Raw genomic sequence first — 19,822 nt, forward strand, 5'->3', positions numbered from 1 at the left:
ACACAAGTAGAAGAAAGACATGGCCCTGTTCCATCACATTAGAAATAAGACATCTGGGTTCATAAGGCATTATAAGACATTATAAAGGCTCTTCCATGCTTATAACAAGTTACAGTGCATTCGGAAAGTATTCAGACCCCTTGACTTTTTCCAGATTTTGTTACGTTACAGCCTTATTCTAACATGGATTAAATTGTTTTTTCCCCTCAAATCTACACACAATACCCCATAATGACAAAATAAAAACAGGTTTTTAAAAACTGAAATATCACATTTACATTACATAAGTATTCAGACCCTTTACTCAGTACTTTGTTGAAGCACCTTTGGCAGTGATTACAGCCTCTAGTCTTCTTGGGTATGAAGCTACAAGCTTGGCACACCTTTATTTGGGGAGTTTCTCCCATTCTCAGCAGATCCTCTGTACTTTGCTCCATTCATCTGTCCCTCAAACCTGTCTAGTCTCCCAGTCCCTGCCGCTAAAAAACATCCCCACAGCATGATGCTGCCACCACCATGCTTCACCGTAGGGATGGTGCCAGGTTTCCTACAGACGTGAAGCTTGGCATTCAGGCCAAAGAGTTCAATCTTGGTTTCATCAGACCAGAGAATCTTGTTTTTCATGGTCTGAGAGTCCTTTAGGTGCTTTTTGGCAAACTCCAGCTCTAGGAAGTCTTGGTGGTTACAAACTTTTTCCATTTAAGATTGATGGAGGCGACTGTGTTCTTGGGGACCTTCAATGCTGCAGAAATGATCTGTGCCTCGACACAATCCTGTCCCGGAGCTCTACGGACAATTGCTTCGACCTCATGGCTTGGTTTTTGCTCTGACATGCATTGTCAACTGTGGGACCTTATATAGACAGGTGTGTGCCTTTCCAAATCATGTCCAAATAATTTAATTTACCACAGGTGGACTCCAATCAAGTTGTAGAAACATGAGGATGATCAATGGAAACAGGATGCACCTGAGAATGCACCTGAGCTCAATTTCGAGTCTCATAGCAAAGGGTCTGAATACTTACGTAAATAAGGTATTTCTGTTTTTTATTTTTTATGCATTTGCAAACATTTCTAAAACCTGTTTTCACTTTGTCAATATGGGGTATTGTGTGTAGAATGATTTGGGGGGAAATGCATTTAATCCATTTTAGAATAAGGCTGTAACATAAAAAAAAATGTGGGAAAATGGAAGGTGTCTGAATACTTTCAGAATGCACTGTATACAACATTGTACCTGGATGCTGTAAAAAGTGTTACCAAAATGCTAATAAGCTGTTAAGTTCCCCGGCAAGAAACCCAAAATTGTCGCACAAAACAGAAGGGGCAACTAACAAAGAGTCACTAACAACAACCAAAACGAAACAGGTGGGGTTCTAGGACGGGTTCTGAAAGACACTCATGGGGATGTCCACTGAAAGTTGACTAGCAATAACAACTGGGCCCTAAAAGACACCCACCATGAGCGCCCACTAAATTTGCCCAAGAAGAGGCAAACTAAATAAAACCCATATAAAACTTAAAGACAGGAAGCAAACCAAAAAGTGGAGCAAAACGAAAACAAGGAAGATCAGATAAAGGATTGTTTATTTAGAAATCAAAATAGGGAGCGCCAACTAAAGGTGTTAACCCTCCACATCTCTCAAGCCCACTGGACCAGCCACTCTTAAATAGCACCTGGGCCAGCGCAGGTGAAACACCTTCCCACTAACGAGATGACAACCAGCACAGGTGTAACACATACTGACTAACGAAGCGACACCAATCGGTGCGCCCTACGTGCTAACGTCCAACCTCGAAATATAAATGGAAAAACCAAAGCCTGTAACATAAGGCTTGTCACATTTTCCCCCAGAATTGATCATTATAATGATAAGTACTGTTATCATTATTAGTATTGGTGTAATTATCCACTTGATCTACATTATCATAGGTAGGTTACTTCCAAATGAAATACACAAAAACAAATTGCATCTCCATAATGCAACAGCGACTCTCCTAAAATTCCTTCACCTCTCTATCTCTAGGTGGTGTGTACTTCAATGACTGCCTCATCCAGCTCTTCATCCCTAGCTACCTGTTAGTGATTGGATGTTTGGCTCTGGTCCTGATGTTACTGGTTATGATTGCCTTCATGCAGAGGACCAAAACTGAAGAGCAAAACTGCTGCTTCATGTTCTGCACAGGGGTGTGTGTGATCATTCTGATCTGCTGGATCATAACAGGTGTGTGAGAGCCCCAATCCAGAAACACGTGGACCTTTTTGAACTAACTACTTTTTACATTTATATTTTTCTTAAGATAATCACAGATTTGTATGTGGTTGGAAAAACCAGCAAGGAAGGAAGGAAGCATTTCTAATGTGACGGAGAAGGGCCATGTCTTTCTCCTACTTGTGTCATAACATTCACAACATGTATCTAATTATACATTTATTTTAATTCCAAACACTTTGTCTACTACATTCCTGCAACAATTGGCTGTTGAGACTGACTTTTTTTCATGGAAATTCACTACAAAGCTGTATTCATTTTCCAAAACAAGCTACAACCAAACCATCACCAACGGAAGCTACAACCAGACCTTCAGCAACAGGAGCTACAAACAGACAATCACCAAACCAACTACTTCAACAAAACTCTATACCTGTTTGCTTCCACTACCTGTGTGCTGTGGATTGTGGTGATTTGCCCACCACAGTAGTCTCCATCTGCTTTAGTGTCTAGTCATCTGCCTATGGAAAAACCCTTTCAGTGAAAACTTAAATGACTAAAACTAGATATAGGTATGTAGAGAATATAATGGACCTATAAGTTTAAATAATATCATCTTTGAGGACTAACAATCACCAAAATAAAAGATAGACAGGGATAATTGAAAATTCCCAAAACAATGAATTTAGCAGTATGGATTTTGTTATTAATAATAATAATAATAATAATAATAATAAAGGATTAATATACAGTACCAGTCAAATGTTTGGACACACCTACTCATTCCAGGGTTTATCTTTATTTTTACTATTTTCTACATTGTAGAATAATAGTGAAGACATCAAAACTATGAAATAACACATACGGAATCATGTAGTAACCAAAAAAGTGTTAAACAAATCAAAATATATTTTATATTTGAGATTCTTCAAAGTAGCCACCCTTGATTTCAAGAAATCTGGTTTACAAAAACATTTTCCAAACAGGGAGAATATCATTCAGCACAGAAGCAGAGAATAATGTCTAATTTGTCTCCTCTAAATCAGGCCCTTATATTCTAATTACATAGCACCAAATGTACTGTAAACACCGGCCTGAGAGGCTTGTAGGAAGTCAAAACAAAAGATAGTGATGTTGTCATTACCCAAAATCACACAGTGTTCACAGATACAATACAACATTGGTGTGTGCTTTGCCCAGTCTAGTTTAATCATTAACATTCAAGTCTTTATTTTTTATTTTTATTTTGTTAATGTATTCTTTCTTAAACTCAATTGTTGGTTAAGGGCTTCTAAGTAAGCATTTCACTGTAAGGTCTACACCTGTTGTATTCGGCGCATGTGACAAATACCATTTGATTTGATTTGATTTGGAGACCTGATCTCACACTTTTACATTTACATTTACGTCATTTAGCAGACGCTCTTATCCAGAGCGACTTACAAATTGACCTAGTAACTTCAACCTTGGATATGATTGTGCCTTTCCACCGTCCAATCAACATCGTCCGGTTCGGTTGTTCTACTATTAAATTCACGCATTAAATAGTATTTTTACTAAACAATAAAAAGATTGCAGCAGACAACCTAGTCAATCGGTAGCAGTTATTTTGGTCCGTCTTCGCTATAAGGATTGTGTGGCTTAATCAGGTAACGGAGGACTACACATGATACATTATGCATGTATGAACAATATATGTTGTGTGGTATCTGAGGAATTTATGACTTTGCTAACGTTTTCAAATGGTATCTGAGAGGATGTTTATTCAGCTTAGGGGAGCATCTGGGGAGCAGTTTTATGGGGGCACCCCATAGAACAGAGGAAGTCTGTTGTGTGGAGACAGGTGATTGGTCTGTATGGGAAACCACCCATATCATGGTAAAGATTATAAATACTTGGTTGAGACAAAGGAGGTCAGAACAAACATATTATTTTGGGTCGCTGTTCTCCAAATGCCTGCAGACATCTGTAAATTTATGCTGAAATCTTGTGATATAAATAAACCTTTATAATCAAAGTACAGTGTAAGCGGACTCCTTGGTCTCACAGCAAAGATTAGCATTATTCTTTATAAACAACAGTTGATTTCAAGAAATATAAATGGAAGGTTAAAGTACAATACTGAAATCGCTCCGCCATTTCCTGGTTGCTTGGATTGTTAACTGATTGCCTAGTTTCAGTTTATGTGACAAAACAAGTATAGTGTAGAGAATAATTGTACAATTTAAACTGCTGTGAAATATCTGTTCAATAGCCAATAATGATGTATAGAGTTATGTATAGCCTCTTTAAAGGGAAAGTTTCACCCAAATTACAAACAAACCACTATCTCCAAATGTTAACTTTTTATTATTTGTGTGTGCCCAAAATCCAATGTAAATCAGTATCCCATATATTAGCATGTTTCGCGTTTCATGTCCAAATTATACCAACATTTGTAAAATGGATTGTGTTGCTCAATAATGTTACTTGTTAGATGATTTCAACATGAAACATGAAGGGTTGGGGTCAAATTTACCATAGCTGCCCTATCCTACCCAATGATAATGTAGGTCAAGCTTTGTTTGTTTGCGAATTGCACATTGAAAGACAGAGGGTAACAAAATCCACAAACACACGACTTGTAAGTGTCACTTACAACTCTAACCAAACTTAGTTTGTTAATCATATTTTTTTTTATATGCGTGTGAACGAGCGTGCTTATGCTAGAAATAGAATGCATGGGAGTGAATGAGAGAAAAACTGTGTGAGTGGCCACGAGCATATACAGTGGGGGAAAAATGATTTAGTCAGCCACCAATTGTGCAAGTTCTCCCACTTAAAAAGATGAGAGAGGCCTATAATTTTCATCATAGGTACACGTCAACTATGACAGACAAATTGAGGAAAGAAAATCCAGAAAATCACATTGTAGGATTTTTATGAATTTATTTGCAAATTATGGTGGAAAATAAGTATTTGGTCACCTACAAACAAGCAAGATTTCTGGCTCTCACAGACCTGTAACTTCTTCTTTAAGAGGCTCCTCTGTCCTCCACTCGTTACCTGTATTAATGGCACCTGTTTGAACTTGTTATCAGTATAAAAGACACCTGTCCACAACCTCAAACAGTCACACTCCAAACTCCACTATGGCCAAGAACAAAGAGCTGTCAAAGGACACCAGAAACACAATTGTAGACCTGCACCAGGCTGGGAAGACTGAATCTGCAATAGGTAAGGTCTATTTTTCTCGCCTCTACGCGGAGCAATGCTGGTAAAATTAGCTAATAAATTGTGCACTGTTTGTGCATTGTTACCTCTGGAATTCTGAAATGTAATGTTAGAAAGTGTCTATTTAGTGTTGATAAGTTTAACTGAAAGCCAGCATTATGTATAGGCTATAGTGTTAATGAATAATAATAATAATAATAATAATATGCCATTTAGCAGACGCTTTTATCCAAAGCGACTTACAGTCATGCGTGCATAAATTTTTTGTGCATGGGTGGTCCCGGGGATCGAACCCACTACCTTAGCGTTACAAGCGCCGTGCTCTACCAGCTGAGCTACAGAGGACCACACATTGTAGCAATGCATAAATGCAACTACAGTATAACTGTTGTTGCTTACAGACGATTTTATCAAAAGGTTCAAACAAAGTGGATGGGTATTGAGTGAATCAAATCTTGTCTAGAGATTGAGTGGATCAGTTGTATAAAGGGAATTAGAGGAACTGTTATGATCTTCCCTACTTTGCTAAGTAAAGTTGTATGGCTAAAAATGTATTGGGCTGTATAGGCTATGGTTTATCTGACAAATGTGCTACCTATTTGAAAGCAATGCAGCCTACTGTGCAATGCAATTTTAAGAAAAATAAGAGTTAAGAAAATATGTACTAAATAAACTAAAGTAAGAAAGTAACACAATAAAATAACAATAACGAGGCTATATACAGGGGGTACCGGTACCGAGTCAATTTGCGGGGGTACAGGTTAGTCGAGGTAATTGAGGTTATATGTACATGTAGGTAGGGGTAAAGTGACTATGCATAGATAATAAACAGCGAGTAGCAGCAGTGTAAAAAAACGGGGGGTCAATGCAAATAAGCCGGGTAGCCATTTTATTAACTGTTCAGCAGTCTTATGGCTTGAGGGTAGAAGCTGTTAAGGAGCCTTTTGGACCGAGACTTGGCGCTCTGGTACCGCTTGCCGTGCAGTAGCAGAGAGAACAGTCTATGACTAGGGTGGCTGGTGGCCCAGTACATCACTAGGGAGGCCTTCCTCTGACACCGCCTGGTATAGACGATGGCAGGAAGCTTGGCCCCAGTGATGTACTGGGCCATACGCACTACCCTCTGTAGCGCCTTGCGTTCAGATGCCGAGCAGTTGCCATACCAGGCGGTGATGCAACCAGTCAGGATGCTCTCGATGGTGCAGCTGTAGAACTTTTTGAGGATCTGAGGACCCATGCCAAATCTTTTCAGTCTCCTGAGGGGGAATTGGCATTGTCGTGCCCTCTTCACGACTGTCTTGGTGTGTTTGGACCATGATAGTTCGTTGGTGATGTGGACACCAAGGAACTTGAAGCTCTCGACCTGCTCCACTACAGCCGAGTTGATGTGAATGGCCCTCCTTTTCATGTAGTCCACAATCATCTCCTTGATCACGTTGAGGGAGAGGTTGTTGTTCTGGAACCACACTGCCAGGTCTCTGACCTCCTCCCTATAGGCTGTCTCATCGTTGTCGGTGATCAGGCCTACTACCGTTGTGTGGTCTGCAAACTTAATGATGGTGTTGGAGTCGTGCTTGGCCACATAGTCGTGGGTGAACAGGGTGTACAGGAGTGGACTAAGTACGCACCTTTGAGGGGCCCCTGTTTTGAGGATCCGCGTGTCAGATGTGTTGTTGCCTACCCTTACCACCTGGGGGCGGCCCATCAGGAAGTCCAGGATCCAGTTTAAGAGGGAGGTGTTTAGTCCCAGTGTCCTTAGCTTAGTGATGAGCTTTGAGGGCACTATGGTGTTGAACGCTGAGCTGTAGTCAATGAACAGTATTCTCACGTAGGTGTTCCTTTTGTCCAGGTGGGAAAGGGCAGTGTGGAATGCAATAGAGATTGTGTCATCTGTGGATCTGTTGGGGCGGTATGCGAATTGGAGTGGGTCTAGGGCAGGGTTCTTCAATTCCGGTCCTGGAGGGCCGAAACACCTCTGTTTTTCATCCTCTCCTTCTAATCAGGGGCTAATTCAGACCTGGGACACCAGGTGAGTGCAATTAACTACCAGGTAGAAATAAAAAACACAAGTGTTTCGTCCCTGGTCTAGGGTTTCTGGGATGATGGTGTTGATGTGAGCCATGACCAGCCTTTCAAAGCACGTCATGGCTGCAAACGTGAGTGCTATGGGTCGGTACTCATTTAGGCAGGTTACAACTGTTTATAATGTAGTGTTCACATTTACATTGGTGAACACTATGCTGTCTATGTGAATTATCGCTTGCTACTCTCTCACAAGCAAATTCATGCTATGACGGACATCCCTTGTGTGATTTGGGCTTAAATGAATGAAAGTTCCAAAGTCCTACCAGTTTTTGTGCAAAACTGTTTCCATGCAACCAGTTTTGAACAAATCATATTTTTAAATGTTTTACTTAGCTAGCTTGAATGAACTCATCTGACATCATTACATTTAGAACATTCAAGACTGACTGTGTTCATGTCCATGTAGTCTGTGTTATCTTCCAGGTCTATGTGCTTCTCTCACAATGGACTGTAAAGGTGCTTACCTGTGTTCTCGACTCTTGCCATGTGGCGTCACAAGTGTTATTTTGCTGGGAGACCTCCAGTCTCCCCCACCAGCAGCCAGAGGCTATAGGCTAGATCAATGGGTCATTCACTTCATTTTAATACAGCATGAAATCACAAGATAATATTGTTGGAGAAAAATAATGTTTAATCAGCTTGTTTAACCAGTGTACCATCTGATTTGTATAACTGAACATTGGATTGTAACACGACCCCAAAATAAGCTCACTAATGTTAGGCTGTAGTAACACGAAGCAGCTTTCCTGCAACTTTAGTTGCTTGCAACTAACTATGTTGCATTTGGATTGCTTCATGTACCACCCCGAGCAACTAATAAGCAATTTATCTGCATCTTGGTTGCATCCAGTTGCAAAAACGTCTACTTTGTGCAACTAGTTGCAAGCAACAGCCAATCAAAACAAATGCTTTTGTCACCTGATACAGTTGTCTCCGACCCAGTTGTCATGTCAGCACAGCTGTCAATGTTTCAGGAACAGCAATCAAGTTGAATAGAAGATACATTATCCTAATGGGAGCTGTAAATAAATATTGTCATCATGGCAAATCATGGTTTATGTACATGGTTTAGTAGTCAATAAATGTAATGTTTTTGGTGAGGCTAGTGTTGCACGAAGGTTGTTATAGTATTTTTACAAGAGGATCAACTTTGTTTTCTGCTCGCTTGCGTTCGAAAGGGGTAAAGCTATAGTCATATGGAAAAATATGAAATAAAGATGACATTCTTAATCTGGTGTAGTCTAGGTCTGATAAACGCACACCGTGTTTTGGGAAATCAAATACAGCCAAGGTAAATGGAGAAATCATGTTAAGTTGTATTTTAAGGGGAACATCCACATGCTATGCAAACAGAGTAGATGAACAGTAACCAGCTTCTATATGTCAATATAAGGGGGACTGGAGACTGGGGCCATGTGGAAGTGCCTGTCCAAATATGTCTGCATCTTTCTCCTGCTGACCCTGTCAGGCCTCTTCTTCCTGTTCCGCAACATCAACATTCTGGAGGTGAGGAGGAAAGTGATCTTCCCCCAATACAAGTCCAAGCTTACTTCCATCACAATCTACCTGCATTAGCCTACCACCCTTTCCCCCTTAGTGACCTCTACTCTCATCCACAGTGGAAGTTGGACCTATGCATCTGGGACATATGCAGCGTCCACTCAGAGGGCCCTCCTCTCCTGGACCACAAGCAAAGCTGTAACCACCTGGGCCAGGAGCGCACACCTGAGGAGGCTCTGGAGGAGCATTACCTCCTGGAGTCCATTGCCTGGCCAGAGCCTCCGCCTCGGCCCACGCCTACACCCCTGGAACAGACCAGTGACCCTGCACACAGCCTGTTTGTAATGCTGCCGGCAGTTGGTGGGAGAGAGTGGCATGTGGGGGACCAGCTGGAGTTTCTGGTCCTTATGAAAGATTTCCAGGGACGTCCCAAGAGCCATGGTGGGGACTTCTTGCTGGCTCGGCTGCACTCCCCAAAGCTGGGGGCGGGCGTTGCAGGACAGGTGGTGGACCACCAGAATGGGACCTACTCTGCCATTTTTCTGTTACTGTGGGAGGGGTCCGTACGAGTGGAGGTGACACTGGTTCATCCTAGTGAGGCTGTTCATGTTCTACGAAACTTACGTGAGGAACGGCCCGACCGGGTGCTTTACAAGAGCCTGTTCCGCTCTGGATTACTTTCTGAGACCACCATGTGTAACCTTTGCCTACCGACCAACCAGCAGCCGCTGTGCAATTACACAGACCCCCACACGGGTGAACCCTGGTACTGCTACCAGCCCAAGCAGCTGCTGAGCTGTGACACACGGATCAACCACTTCAGGGCAGGCTACCAGAAAGATCTGATAACCGACAAAGAAGCACTGCTTTTCCAGAGGTTAGTGTGGGGTAAAAAAGAGTGAGTGTGGGAATGAGCGTATGTTTGACCTTGGACCTATGCAGCATTTCTTCCAATATACAATTACAGAGTGTGGTTCAGGTGATTGTTATTGCTTTCTTTTAAAACATTTAAAATGATTCTCTAACTTTTTCAGTGGCGTAAACCTCAAAACACATATTCATGCCAAGGGGTCTGACAGTGTCACTGTGCTGCCTAAGAAGAAAGGTAAAATAAATTGTTGCAGTGTGAAGACAAAGCAGTGTGTCTGTAAAGTGATGGTAGCTGTTGCATCATGTCTCCTCTCGTATTTCAGACAAACCTGAGGTGGAAAGCAGCCGTGCAAAGGCAGCGCCTGTCAGGACCACTCCCTCTGGGTATTACTTCCAAGGGTCATGGCAGTCACTGGGTGGTGTCGTGATGCGCCAGTTTAATGATCCCACTGCCATTACTCAGTGTTTGAAGGGCAAGGTGGTGTACATGTATGGAGACTCCACCGTTAGACAGTACTATGAGTTCCTCACCAGCTTCTTGCCAGGTGAGTGCTGTTTGCCAAACCTATTACATCTCACACTCAGCTGTCTCAGGTGCGTTCATATTCTCTCTCTAGATCAGTTTATACAGGGCTGTTGTGGAGCGGGTCGAGAGTCTCAAGTTCCTTGGCGTCCACATCACTAATGACCTAACATGGTCCACACACACCCGCACAGTCTTGAAGAGGGCATGGCAGCACCTCTTCCCCCTCAGGAGGTTGAAAAGATTTGGCATGGGCCCTCGGATCCTCAAAAAGTTATACAGCTGCACCATCAAGAGCATCTTGACTGGCTGCATCATCACATGGTATGGCAAATGCGGACAGCCCAGTACATCACTGGGGCCGAGCTCCATTCCATCCAGTACCTCTATATCAGGCGGTGTCAGAGGAAGGGCCGAAAAATTGCCAAAGACTCCAACCACCCAAGCCATAGACTGTTCATTCTGCTACCGTCCAGCAAACGGTATCGGAGCATCGGCTCTCGGACCAACAGACTCTGAGACAGCTTCTACCCCCAAGTCATAAGACTGCTGAGTAGCCAGACTGCTAAATAGTCAATAAATGGTACCCTAACTATCTGCACTGACTCAATTTTTCTCTGACCCTACGCACACTCACTAGACTATATATACACACAATATACACACTCACTAGACTATATACACAAACCGTGTACACACTCACTAGACTATATACACAAACCATATACACACTCACTCACACAGACTACATTGACACTCCCACACAAAACCCACACACATTCACATACACTACATATGCACACACACACATAACACACACAGACCGACACAACACAAACAAACATATATACACATTACACACACGCAAACTCACACACACACATTTTCTACAATCATCATTTGCTGCTGCTGCTCTGTTCTTTATTTTACTCTTATTATTATCTATCCTGATGCCTAGTCACTTTACCTTGCCTTCTTGTACATACTGTATCTACCTCAAATACCTTGTACCTCTGCACATTGACCTGGTACTGGTACTCCCTGTATATACTGTAGCTCCATTCTTGTGTACTTTATTTTACAGTTTTTTACAATCACTTTGGCACTAATTTCAGAACCTTGACGTCATTTTTCAAAACTCTATACACAAAACTCAAAACGGTCATCACTTGTAACACAGGCTGTCCAATGTTCAAAACATTGCATTGTGCATTCATATCTTTAAAGAAATCTTGCACTTGCACTATCATTGGTTCAAAAAACAAATGTATTGTGAAATACCAATGAAATTTTAATTTAGATCACCCACACACAAGCAACCGATAGTTTCACTGTGTCATTGTTCGTACAATCATTAAATATTGTAGAACAAAATAGGTGATACATGTTTCATTATGGTACTACATGTAAATACATCCCTGTAAAAGTACTGCAGTAGTAGAGAGAATACTACAGACACAGTGGAATCATTGAACAAAATCTGAAATATATTGATGAAAAACAATACAGTACTGTAAAACATTAAATGCAGTGTTCCTCAACTTGCTTGCTTGTACTGTAAAAAGCAAAACATAGGAGTGATTACTGTACTTCTACATTTTCATCAACTCTGTCTTGTGGATTTGGCCACAGGTTCTCATCTACATCACAATGGATGTTTTCATTAGCCAAACATCTTGGAAAAAACCTTGGCGAATCCAGGCCTGACACTGGTCTGCCATGATGTCATTGCATGTGTCATCCATGGCCTGGAGAAGAGTGACTTGTTCATGAGGGCGCCTATCATAAACCTTCCATCTCCATGTGGAGAAAAATTCCTCAATCGGGTTAAGGAAAGGAGAGTATGGGGGTAAATACAGGGTGGTAAATTGTGCATGGACCTGAAACCATGGTGGAACCTGACATTATCCCACACAATGACATAGGTCACGCCATCAGCTCTACAGACCTGATCGAGCTCATCAAGGAAGGTTACAAGGAGAGCTGCATTATATGATCCAATACGAGGTCTGCGTCCCACCACACCATCTTCTGATATAGCCGCACACATGGAAATGTTGGCCCCACGTTGTCCAGGTACTTGGATGGTTGCCCGCTGGCCAATGAAATTCTGACCTCTCCTCCTTGTCTTGACCAGGTTAAAGCCTGCCTCATCCAAATATATGAATTTGTGATGGTTGTCATCAGCATCCAGCTCCATCACCCTCTAAAAATACATTTTGGAAAGAGATTTACTGATTACTGTACAATGTAGAATTATTAGGGAATTTTATTACAACAGCCATCTTGAAACTGAACATACCTGAACATACTCAGTCCTCATTTGCTTCACTCTGTCTGCATTTCTTTCAAAAGGCACACGGTATAGTTGCTTTAAAGACACCTGGTGCCTTTTCAGCATGCGTGCAATAGTCGGCAAACTTATGGATTCCACATTGTTAAACATGTCTTCATTGTCCAAGATATGCTGGCGAATTTCTGTAAGGCGAATATCATTTCTGGCCCGAACCTAATCGACCACAGTCTGCTCTTGTTGGTCAGTCAGAATTTTGCCTCTGCCTCCCCTATTTGGCCTAGTCTCAATTCTACAGGGAACATTACAGTAAGAAGACACTTGGTTGTATCATTGTAGCCGCCTCAGTCATTGTCATACCATGATTTATGACATGGTCTACAACTATTGCTCGGATTTCATTGGACACTCTTTGCTGTTGCTGCCGCTGTCTTGGTCCGTGGCCTTGTCCTCTACCACGTTCCCCCACACCTCTCAAACGAGGCCCACGACCACCTCTCAGAAGGGGTGCTTGTCCCCTGCCATTCCTTTGACCAACACGTCTTCCTCGTCTTCCTCCCACCACTGCTTGACCTCTATTGTGACCTGGATCACCTGCCGGCTCCATGTTACAGTACGTATCGCTATGTTGTTGCAAGTGGATCCCAATCAATTCTTTATATACTCATTCCACAATGTGAACTCAATCATCAGTAACGAGTTGGCAGAATTGGACAAGCAATTACAAGGGACTGCATCCATACAGTGCAGTACTGTCAATACTGTAAATAGTCTGAAAAGGTGGTACATGGGACCATAGAAACGGTGTCTGATAAGGAATGATGATGAAATATTACATCCATAGATAATGTAGTCTAATTGGTTCATGCTCCACGCTAATTGGTGACAATGAATCTCGTTATCTTGAAACTTTCATGATCTAAACATGGAATATTGTTTGTCTGTTTCCATACAACTATGCATTAAGAGTAATTCAACAGTTACTTATCATTTTGAGCAGTTGTATCAGTTGATAATTGGATAATTGTAATGCAATGAATAGACACTCATCTGAAATGTAATGTGTGAATTGCCTTTTGAAATAGTAGTACTTTGATGTTAAGTTATGTCATATTGAACACGTGATTTTTGTTAAATGAACAAATTATCTTAGTTTTATGTGTATTGTATCCAAGCAATTGAAAAATGTGTTAGAGTTTTGAAAAATGATCATTGGTTGTGAGTTTTGTGTCTAGAGTTTTGAAAAATGACGTCAAGGTTCTGAAATTAGTGCCAAAGTGATTGTAAAAAACTGTATTCCTTGTGTTACTATTTCATTTTTATTTTTAAACTCTGCATTGTTGGGAAAGGCTCGTAAGCAAGCATTTCACGGTAAAGTCTACACCAGTTGTTTTCGGCGTATGTGACAAATAAAACAGTATTTTATTTTATTTAATTTATACCTGGTTCTAACATGCGTCCGTTGGCCATGTTCTCGGCCATATTCTGATTGTGCCCACACGTCGACAGGTGTAGACAATCAAAAGACGCATTGTGATCTGGTTGTGATTAGATCTTCCTGACATTTACATTTACATTTACGTCATTTAGCAGACGCTCTTATCCAGAGCGACTTACAAATTGGTGCATTCACCTTATGGGTGTGGGTTAACCACTTTACAATGTTTTATTTTTTTATTTTTTTTGGACTACCTCCGGAGGTAGTCAAAGACGCATCTGTAAACGAATCCAGACAACTAAAGGGTATACAGTGTCTTCAGAAAGTATTCATAACCCTTGACTTCTTCAATATTTTGTTGTGTTACAACCTGGTTTCAAAATGGATTAAATAGATTTTTTCTCTCACCCATCTACACACAATACCCCATAATGTCAAAGTGAAAATATGTTTTTAGAAATGTTTGCAAATGTACTGAAAATGAAATACAGAAATATCTGTATTCACACCCCTGAGTCAATACTATGTAGAATCACCTTTGGCAGCGATTACAGCTGTGAGTCTTTCTGGGTAAGTCTCTAAGAGTTTTCCACACCTGGATTGTGCAACATTTGCCCATTATTCTCTTCAACATTCTTCAAGCTCTGTCAAATTGGTTGTTGATCATTGGTAGCCATAGATGTTCAAGTAAATTGAAGTCAAAACTGTAACTAGGCCACTCATGAACATTCACTGTCTTCTTGATAAGCAACTCCAGTGTAGATTTGGCCTTGTGTTTTAGGTTATTGTCCTGCTGAAAGGTGAATTCATTCCCCAGTGTCTGGTGCAGACTGAACCACCTTTTGTCTGTGCTTAGCTCCATTCTGTGTCTTTTATATCCTGAAAAACTCCCCAGTCCTTAAAGATTACAAGAATACCCATAACAAGATGCAGCCACCACTATGCTTGAAAATATGGAGAGTGGTGTTGTATTGGATTTTACCCAAACATAACACTTTCTATTCAGGACAAAAAGTGAATTGCTTTGACACATTTTTTGCAGTATTACTTTAGTGCCTTGCTGCAAACAGGATGCATGTTTTGGAATAGTTTTATTCTCTACAGGCTTCCTTCTTTTCACAATGTCAATTAGGTTAGTATTGTGGAGTAACTTCAATCTTGTTGATCCATCCTCAGTTTTCTCCTATCACAGCCATACAATTATTTACTGTTTTAAAGTTACCATTGGCCACATGGTGAAATCCCTGAGCGGTTTCCTTCCTCTCCTACAACTGAGTTAGGAAGGATGCCTGTATCTTTGTAGTGACTGGGTGTATTGATACACCATCCAAAGTGTAATTAATAACTTCACCATGCTCAAAGGGATATTCAATGTCTACTTTTTTTTTACCCATCTACCAATAGGTGCCCTTCTTTGCGAGGCATTGGAAAACCTCCCTTGTCTTTGTGGTTGAATCTGTGTTTGAAATTCACTGCTTGACTGAGGGACCTTACAGATATTTGTATGTGTGGGGTACAGAGATGAGGTAGTCATTCAAAAATCATGTTAAACACTATTATTGCACACAGAGTGAGTCCATGCAATGTATTATGTGTCTTGATAATCAAATGTGTACTCCTGAACTTGTTTAGGCTTGCCATAACAAAGGGGTTGAATACTTATTGACTCAAGACATTTCAGCTTTTCATTTTTTATTAATTTGTAAAGATTTCAAAAAAACATAATTCCACTTTGACATTATGGGTTATTGTGTGTAGTCCAGTTACAAGAAAATCTCAATTTAATCAATTTTAAATGTAGGCTGTAACACAACAACATGTGGAAAAAGGAGTGTGAATACTTTCTGAAGGCACTTTAAATTTGGCCAATGACATGGTTATCCCGCCCTCTCAAAAAAATCACACCGGCCAGTTGAATTAAGATCATGGTCTTCATTAGAAACCAAGTCCCTACTGGCAATCTAGACGGATGCCACAGACCATACCACGTCCAGCCCTGAATAAAATGGGCATATAGAAATAAAAATATTTATGAAGAGATATCGTCCCGAATGAGAGGAAAAGGGTTATCCCGTTCCCACGTCCATTGCCAGTGCAAAATCTAATATTTTAAAACATCGTAGGCTACAGACAGGCCAAGGACTGTAAAAGCAGAATTTTAACTGAACTATACATGTATTGGGGATGCATGGGACAGAGTATGATGGAGTTGCAGCAGAACAGCATAACAAGTGTATGGCCAGGTATAATGTGTAGGCCTAATTTTCCACCTGTAGGCTACCTTTATCAGATATGAAAATAATACATTGGTATTGCAATCCTTTCCTATTTTATTATATTCTTTAATATTCTGTGAATCTTTGAGCATTTTCCAGCTATCAGTAAAGTGCAGAAACTGATTTGTAAAGGCATGAGCGAGGCCACTGTCCAATATAATGTAGGCTTCAATATGAAGGCCTCTTTAAGCTACTTTTATATTTATACTTTATTCCTTTATAAAGCCATTTGCTTTACATGCATGCTTCTTTGCACTTTTTATCAATTGCCGCTTTTATCCATGCATTTTCAGAATATGACCACTCGTCTTGCTTATCCTAATTATTGAGGTTCCGTTAACGAATTATTACTGATCAATGATTTGGCCTATACTAAACAATAATATGAAGACAACGTATGTAAACATCCATGCGTATCGAACAACACTGTCCAGACATGTTTGGATAATGCATTGCGCCATTCAGAGATGCACTTTGTATCCTACCCTTTAACTTAATCTGTTTCTCTTTTTACTGTGTGCATTAGGACCTAAGTGTCATTGTTTATTTTTACTGTGCAATAATTGTATTTTATACACACATCCAGATACTCAGCTCGTTTGTGTGGTGACTTTTTTAGGGATTCTCTGAATATTTATTTGTATGGCTGTGGACAGGTTGAGGTTATTGGGACAGTAGCCTATTGCGCCCAGTCTTAAATCGTTGAATAACAAAAGTAGGCTGTAATGATGAGAGTACAAAACTATTGACTATAAAAGTCTGCTGTTTTCTGTCGATTTCCACAGCTTGGGTCATAACGGGAGGTCCAAGGCAGGTTGGATTCATTTGCATACAGGGAGGGACCAGGAAATCTGGTCATAATACGGACGAAGTGGGCAGAGAAGAGACATATTTAATTAAAGTGTAGACAACAAATCTCGATCAGATAGTGATCAAATCATGATCGGATGACGACAACCATGTGTAACCATAGAATATGTGACAGGAGCCATCTCGCAACATCTCCCTCTCTCTCTGTTACAGAGCTGAAGGATTTCAACCTTCGAAGTCCTGTGAAGGCAGGGCCCTTCATGGCGGTGGACATCCCCCACAATATCCTGCTAAAGTACCGCAGCCATGGCCCCCCCATCTCCTGGACCCCTCTCAGCATCAGTCAGCTGCGCTATGTAGCTAATGAGCTGGATGGCCTGGCCGGGGGCTCAGACACTGTTGTAGTCATCAGCGTTTGGGCCCATTTTTGTACCTTCCCTGTGCAGGTTTACATTCGCAGACTACGCCACATTCGAAGGGCGGTGGTGCGGCTTCTGAACCGAGCTCCGGGGACTGTGGTTGTGGTGCGCTCGGCAAACCTTCGGGCCCAAAGCCTACAGGAGTGCCTCATCGTCAGCGACTGGTTTTCGCTGCAGCTGGACGAGGTGATCAAGGCCATGTTCAGGGGCCTGAATATTAAGTTAGTGGATGCCTGGGAGATGACCCTTGCCCACCAACTCCCCCACAATATCCACCCACGCCCTCCAATCATTAAGAACATGATAAACGCTATCCTCTCTCACGTCTGCCCAGTAAAGAACTAGCAGAGAAAGTTTAATTATTTCTGGCACAATTGACAAAATAACTAGCATGGGCGGAGTGTTGTCCGACTAGCTTACATGATTCATCACTTGAGCCTGCTAAATTTGAACATCTGCTAGAAAAAAGTATGTCTCAACACCGTTAAGAGTCTAAATGACAATGGCATCCTACTAGCATATCTAGTGATAGAAAGAAGTCCTCAAATCAAAATGTAGCTTTTGTCCAGGCTGCGCTCTCCAAATTTCAAAGATCATACAATAAATTGCAATGAAATTGTGCCTCAAACTATTAGAGAAAATAGTTTTTTTTTCATACAGTTGTGGTTTTATTCTTTGTACTGTACCTCTGCTTAAAAAATAAAGGAATTAACTTTTCAATCAAATAAAGCCATTTAGAGAAATTCCTTGAAGGTGTGTGAAACTTGTGATGATGTCAGTCTTTTTGTGCCCACTTTGGTTTTAGAGAAGTGTTTGGCAGAGAGACACCAACCTAAGGGACACCTGCCCACAGGGCTCGAAAGCTGTAATGATAAGGTTTTGCTGTACCGTTGTTTCCGAGTGCCCTACAGAAACAAGCGTGTGCAGATTCGTTGGCGTCATGGTTGCACCATTACTACAGAGAAACGTCTTGCTTCTCGCCCAACCAGGTCAAAAATGTTTCTCTGGTAATATGGGTCAGATCGTTTATCTTCCTATAGCGAATCTCCAGGACCGCAGTGGTCTAAGGCACTGCATCGCAGTGCTAACTGTGCCACTAGAGATCCTGGTTCGAATCCAGGCTCTGTCGCAGCCGGCCGCGACCGGGAGACTCATGGGCGGCGCACAATTGGCCCAGCGTCGTCCAGGGTAGGGGAGGGAATGGCCGGCAGGGATGTAGCTCAGTTGATAGAGCATGGCGTTTGCAACGCCAGGGTTGTGGGTTTGATTCCCATGGGGGGCAGTATAAAAAAAATATATATAATAATGTATTCACTAACTGTAAGTCGCTCTGGATAAGAGCGTCTGCTAAATGACGTAAATGTAAATGTAAACCATGTCGTGGGCCGTTCTAAAACTACTCACGTGTCGTTAACCATTTGTTTACACTTTGTTCAGTCATGTTACATCATTGGCTAGCTAGCTAACAACCTGGTAACTTTACAAGTATATCCAAACATTTGGTGGCACAGAAAGAAAGGAAAAGGGCTAGCTTCTTCAGGAGATCAATGATCATAGCAATGAATGCATGACATCATTACAAACCTGACGTTTTTAAGGAGACAGTGTACCATTTTCAATGTATACTGGACAAAAAAATTAACAAAACTTGTAAAGTGTTGGTCTCATGTTCCATGAGCGTAAATAAAAGATCCCAGAAATGTTCCATACGCACAAAAGCTTATTTCTCTAAAATGTAGTGCACAAATTTGTTACATCCCTATTAGTGAGAATTTCTCGTTTCCCAAGATAATCCATCCACCTGACAGGTGTGGCATATCAAGAAACTGATTAAACAGCATGATCATTACACAGGTGCACCTTGTGCTGGGTACAATAAAAGACCACTCTAAAATGTGCAGTTTTGTCACAATAAAAGACCACTCTAAAATGTGCAGTTTTGTCACACAACACAATGCCACAGATGTATAAGGTTTTGAGGGAGCGTGCAAATGGCATGCTGACTGCAGGAATGTCCACCAGAGCTGTTACCAGAGAATTTAATGTTCATTTCTCTACCATAAGCCGCCTCCAACGTCATTTTAGATAATTTGGCAGTACGTCCCAACTGGCCTCACAACCGCAGACCACGTGTAACCACGCCAGCCCAGGAATTCCACATCCAGCTTCTTCACCTGATGGAT

The 19,822-nt window shown here is 41.4% G+C and overlaps 1 protein-coding gene across 1 annotated transcript; it reads left to right on the forward strand.

The window, feature by feature from the left end:
- Window positions 1–8,923: 8,923 nt before the first annotated feature.
- Window positions 8,924–18,254, forward strand: LOC121554252 (NXPE family member 3-like). The gene is made up of 5 exons (XM_041867722.1): window positions 8,924–9,016; window positions 9,130–9,887; window positions 10,045–10,115; window positions 10,204–10,425; window positions 17,434–18,254. Exons 1-5 carry the CDS (start codon window positions 8,924–8,926, stop codon window positions 17,982–17,984), a joined length of 1,695 nt encoding a protein of 564 aa, XP_041723656.1. The 3' UTR covers window positions 17,985–18,254.
- The last annotated feature ends 1,568 nt before the right edge of the window (window positions 18,255–19,822 follow it).

This window comes from Coregonus clupeaformis, chromosome 39, assembly GCF_020615455.1.
Source record: "Coregonus clupeaformis isolate EN_2021a chromosome 39, ASM2061545v1, whole genome shotgun sequence".
NCBI lineage: Eukaryota > Metazoa > Chordata > Actinopteri > Salmoniformes > Salmonidae > Coregonus > Coregonus clupeaformis.

Excerpts from the sequence above, each read along its gene's own strand:
- LOC121554252 (XM_041867722.1), top strand. The coding sequence starts at position 8,924 with ATGTGGAAGTGCCTGTCCAAATATGTCTGCATCTTTCTCCTGCTGACC. Across the intron at positions 9,017-9,129 it reads GCAACATCAACATTCTGGAG|TGGAAGTTGGACCTATGCAT; the intron begins GTGAGGAGGAAA and ends TCTCATCCACAG. Across the intron at positions 9,888-10,044 it reads GAAGCACTGCTTTTCCAGAG|TGGCGTAAACCTCAAAACAC; the intron begins GTTAGTGTGGGG and ends TAACTTTTTCAG.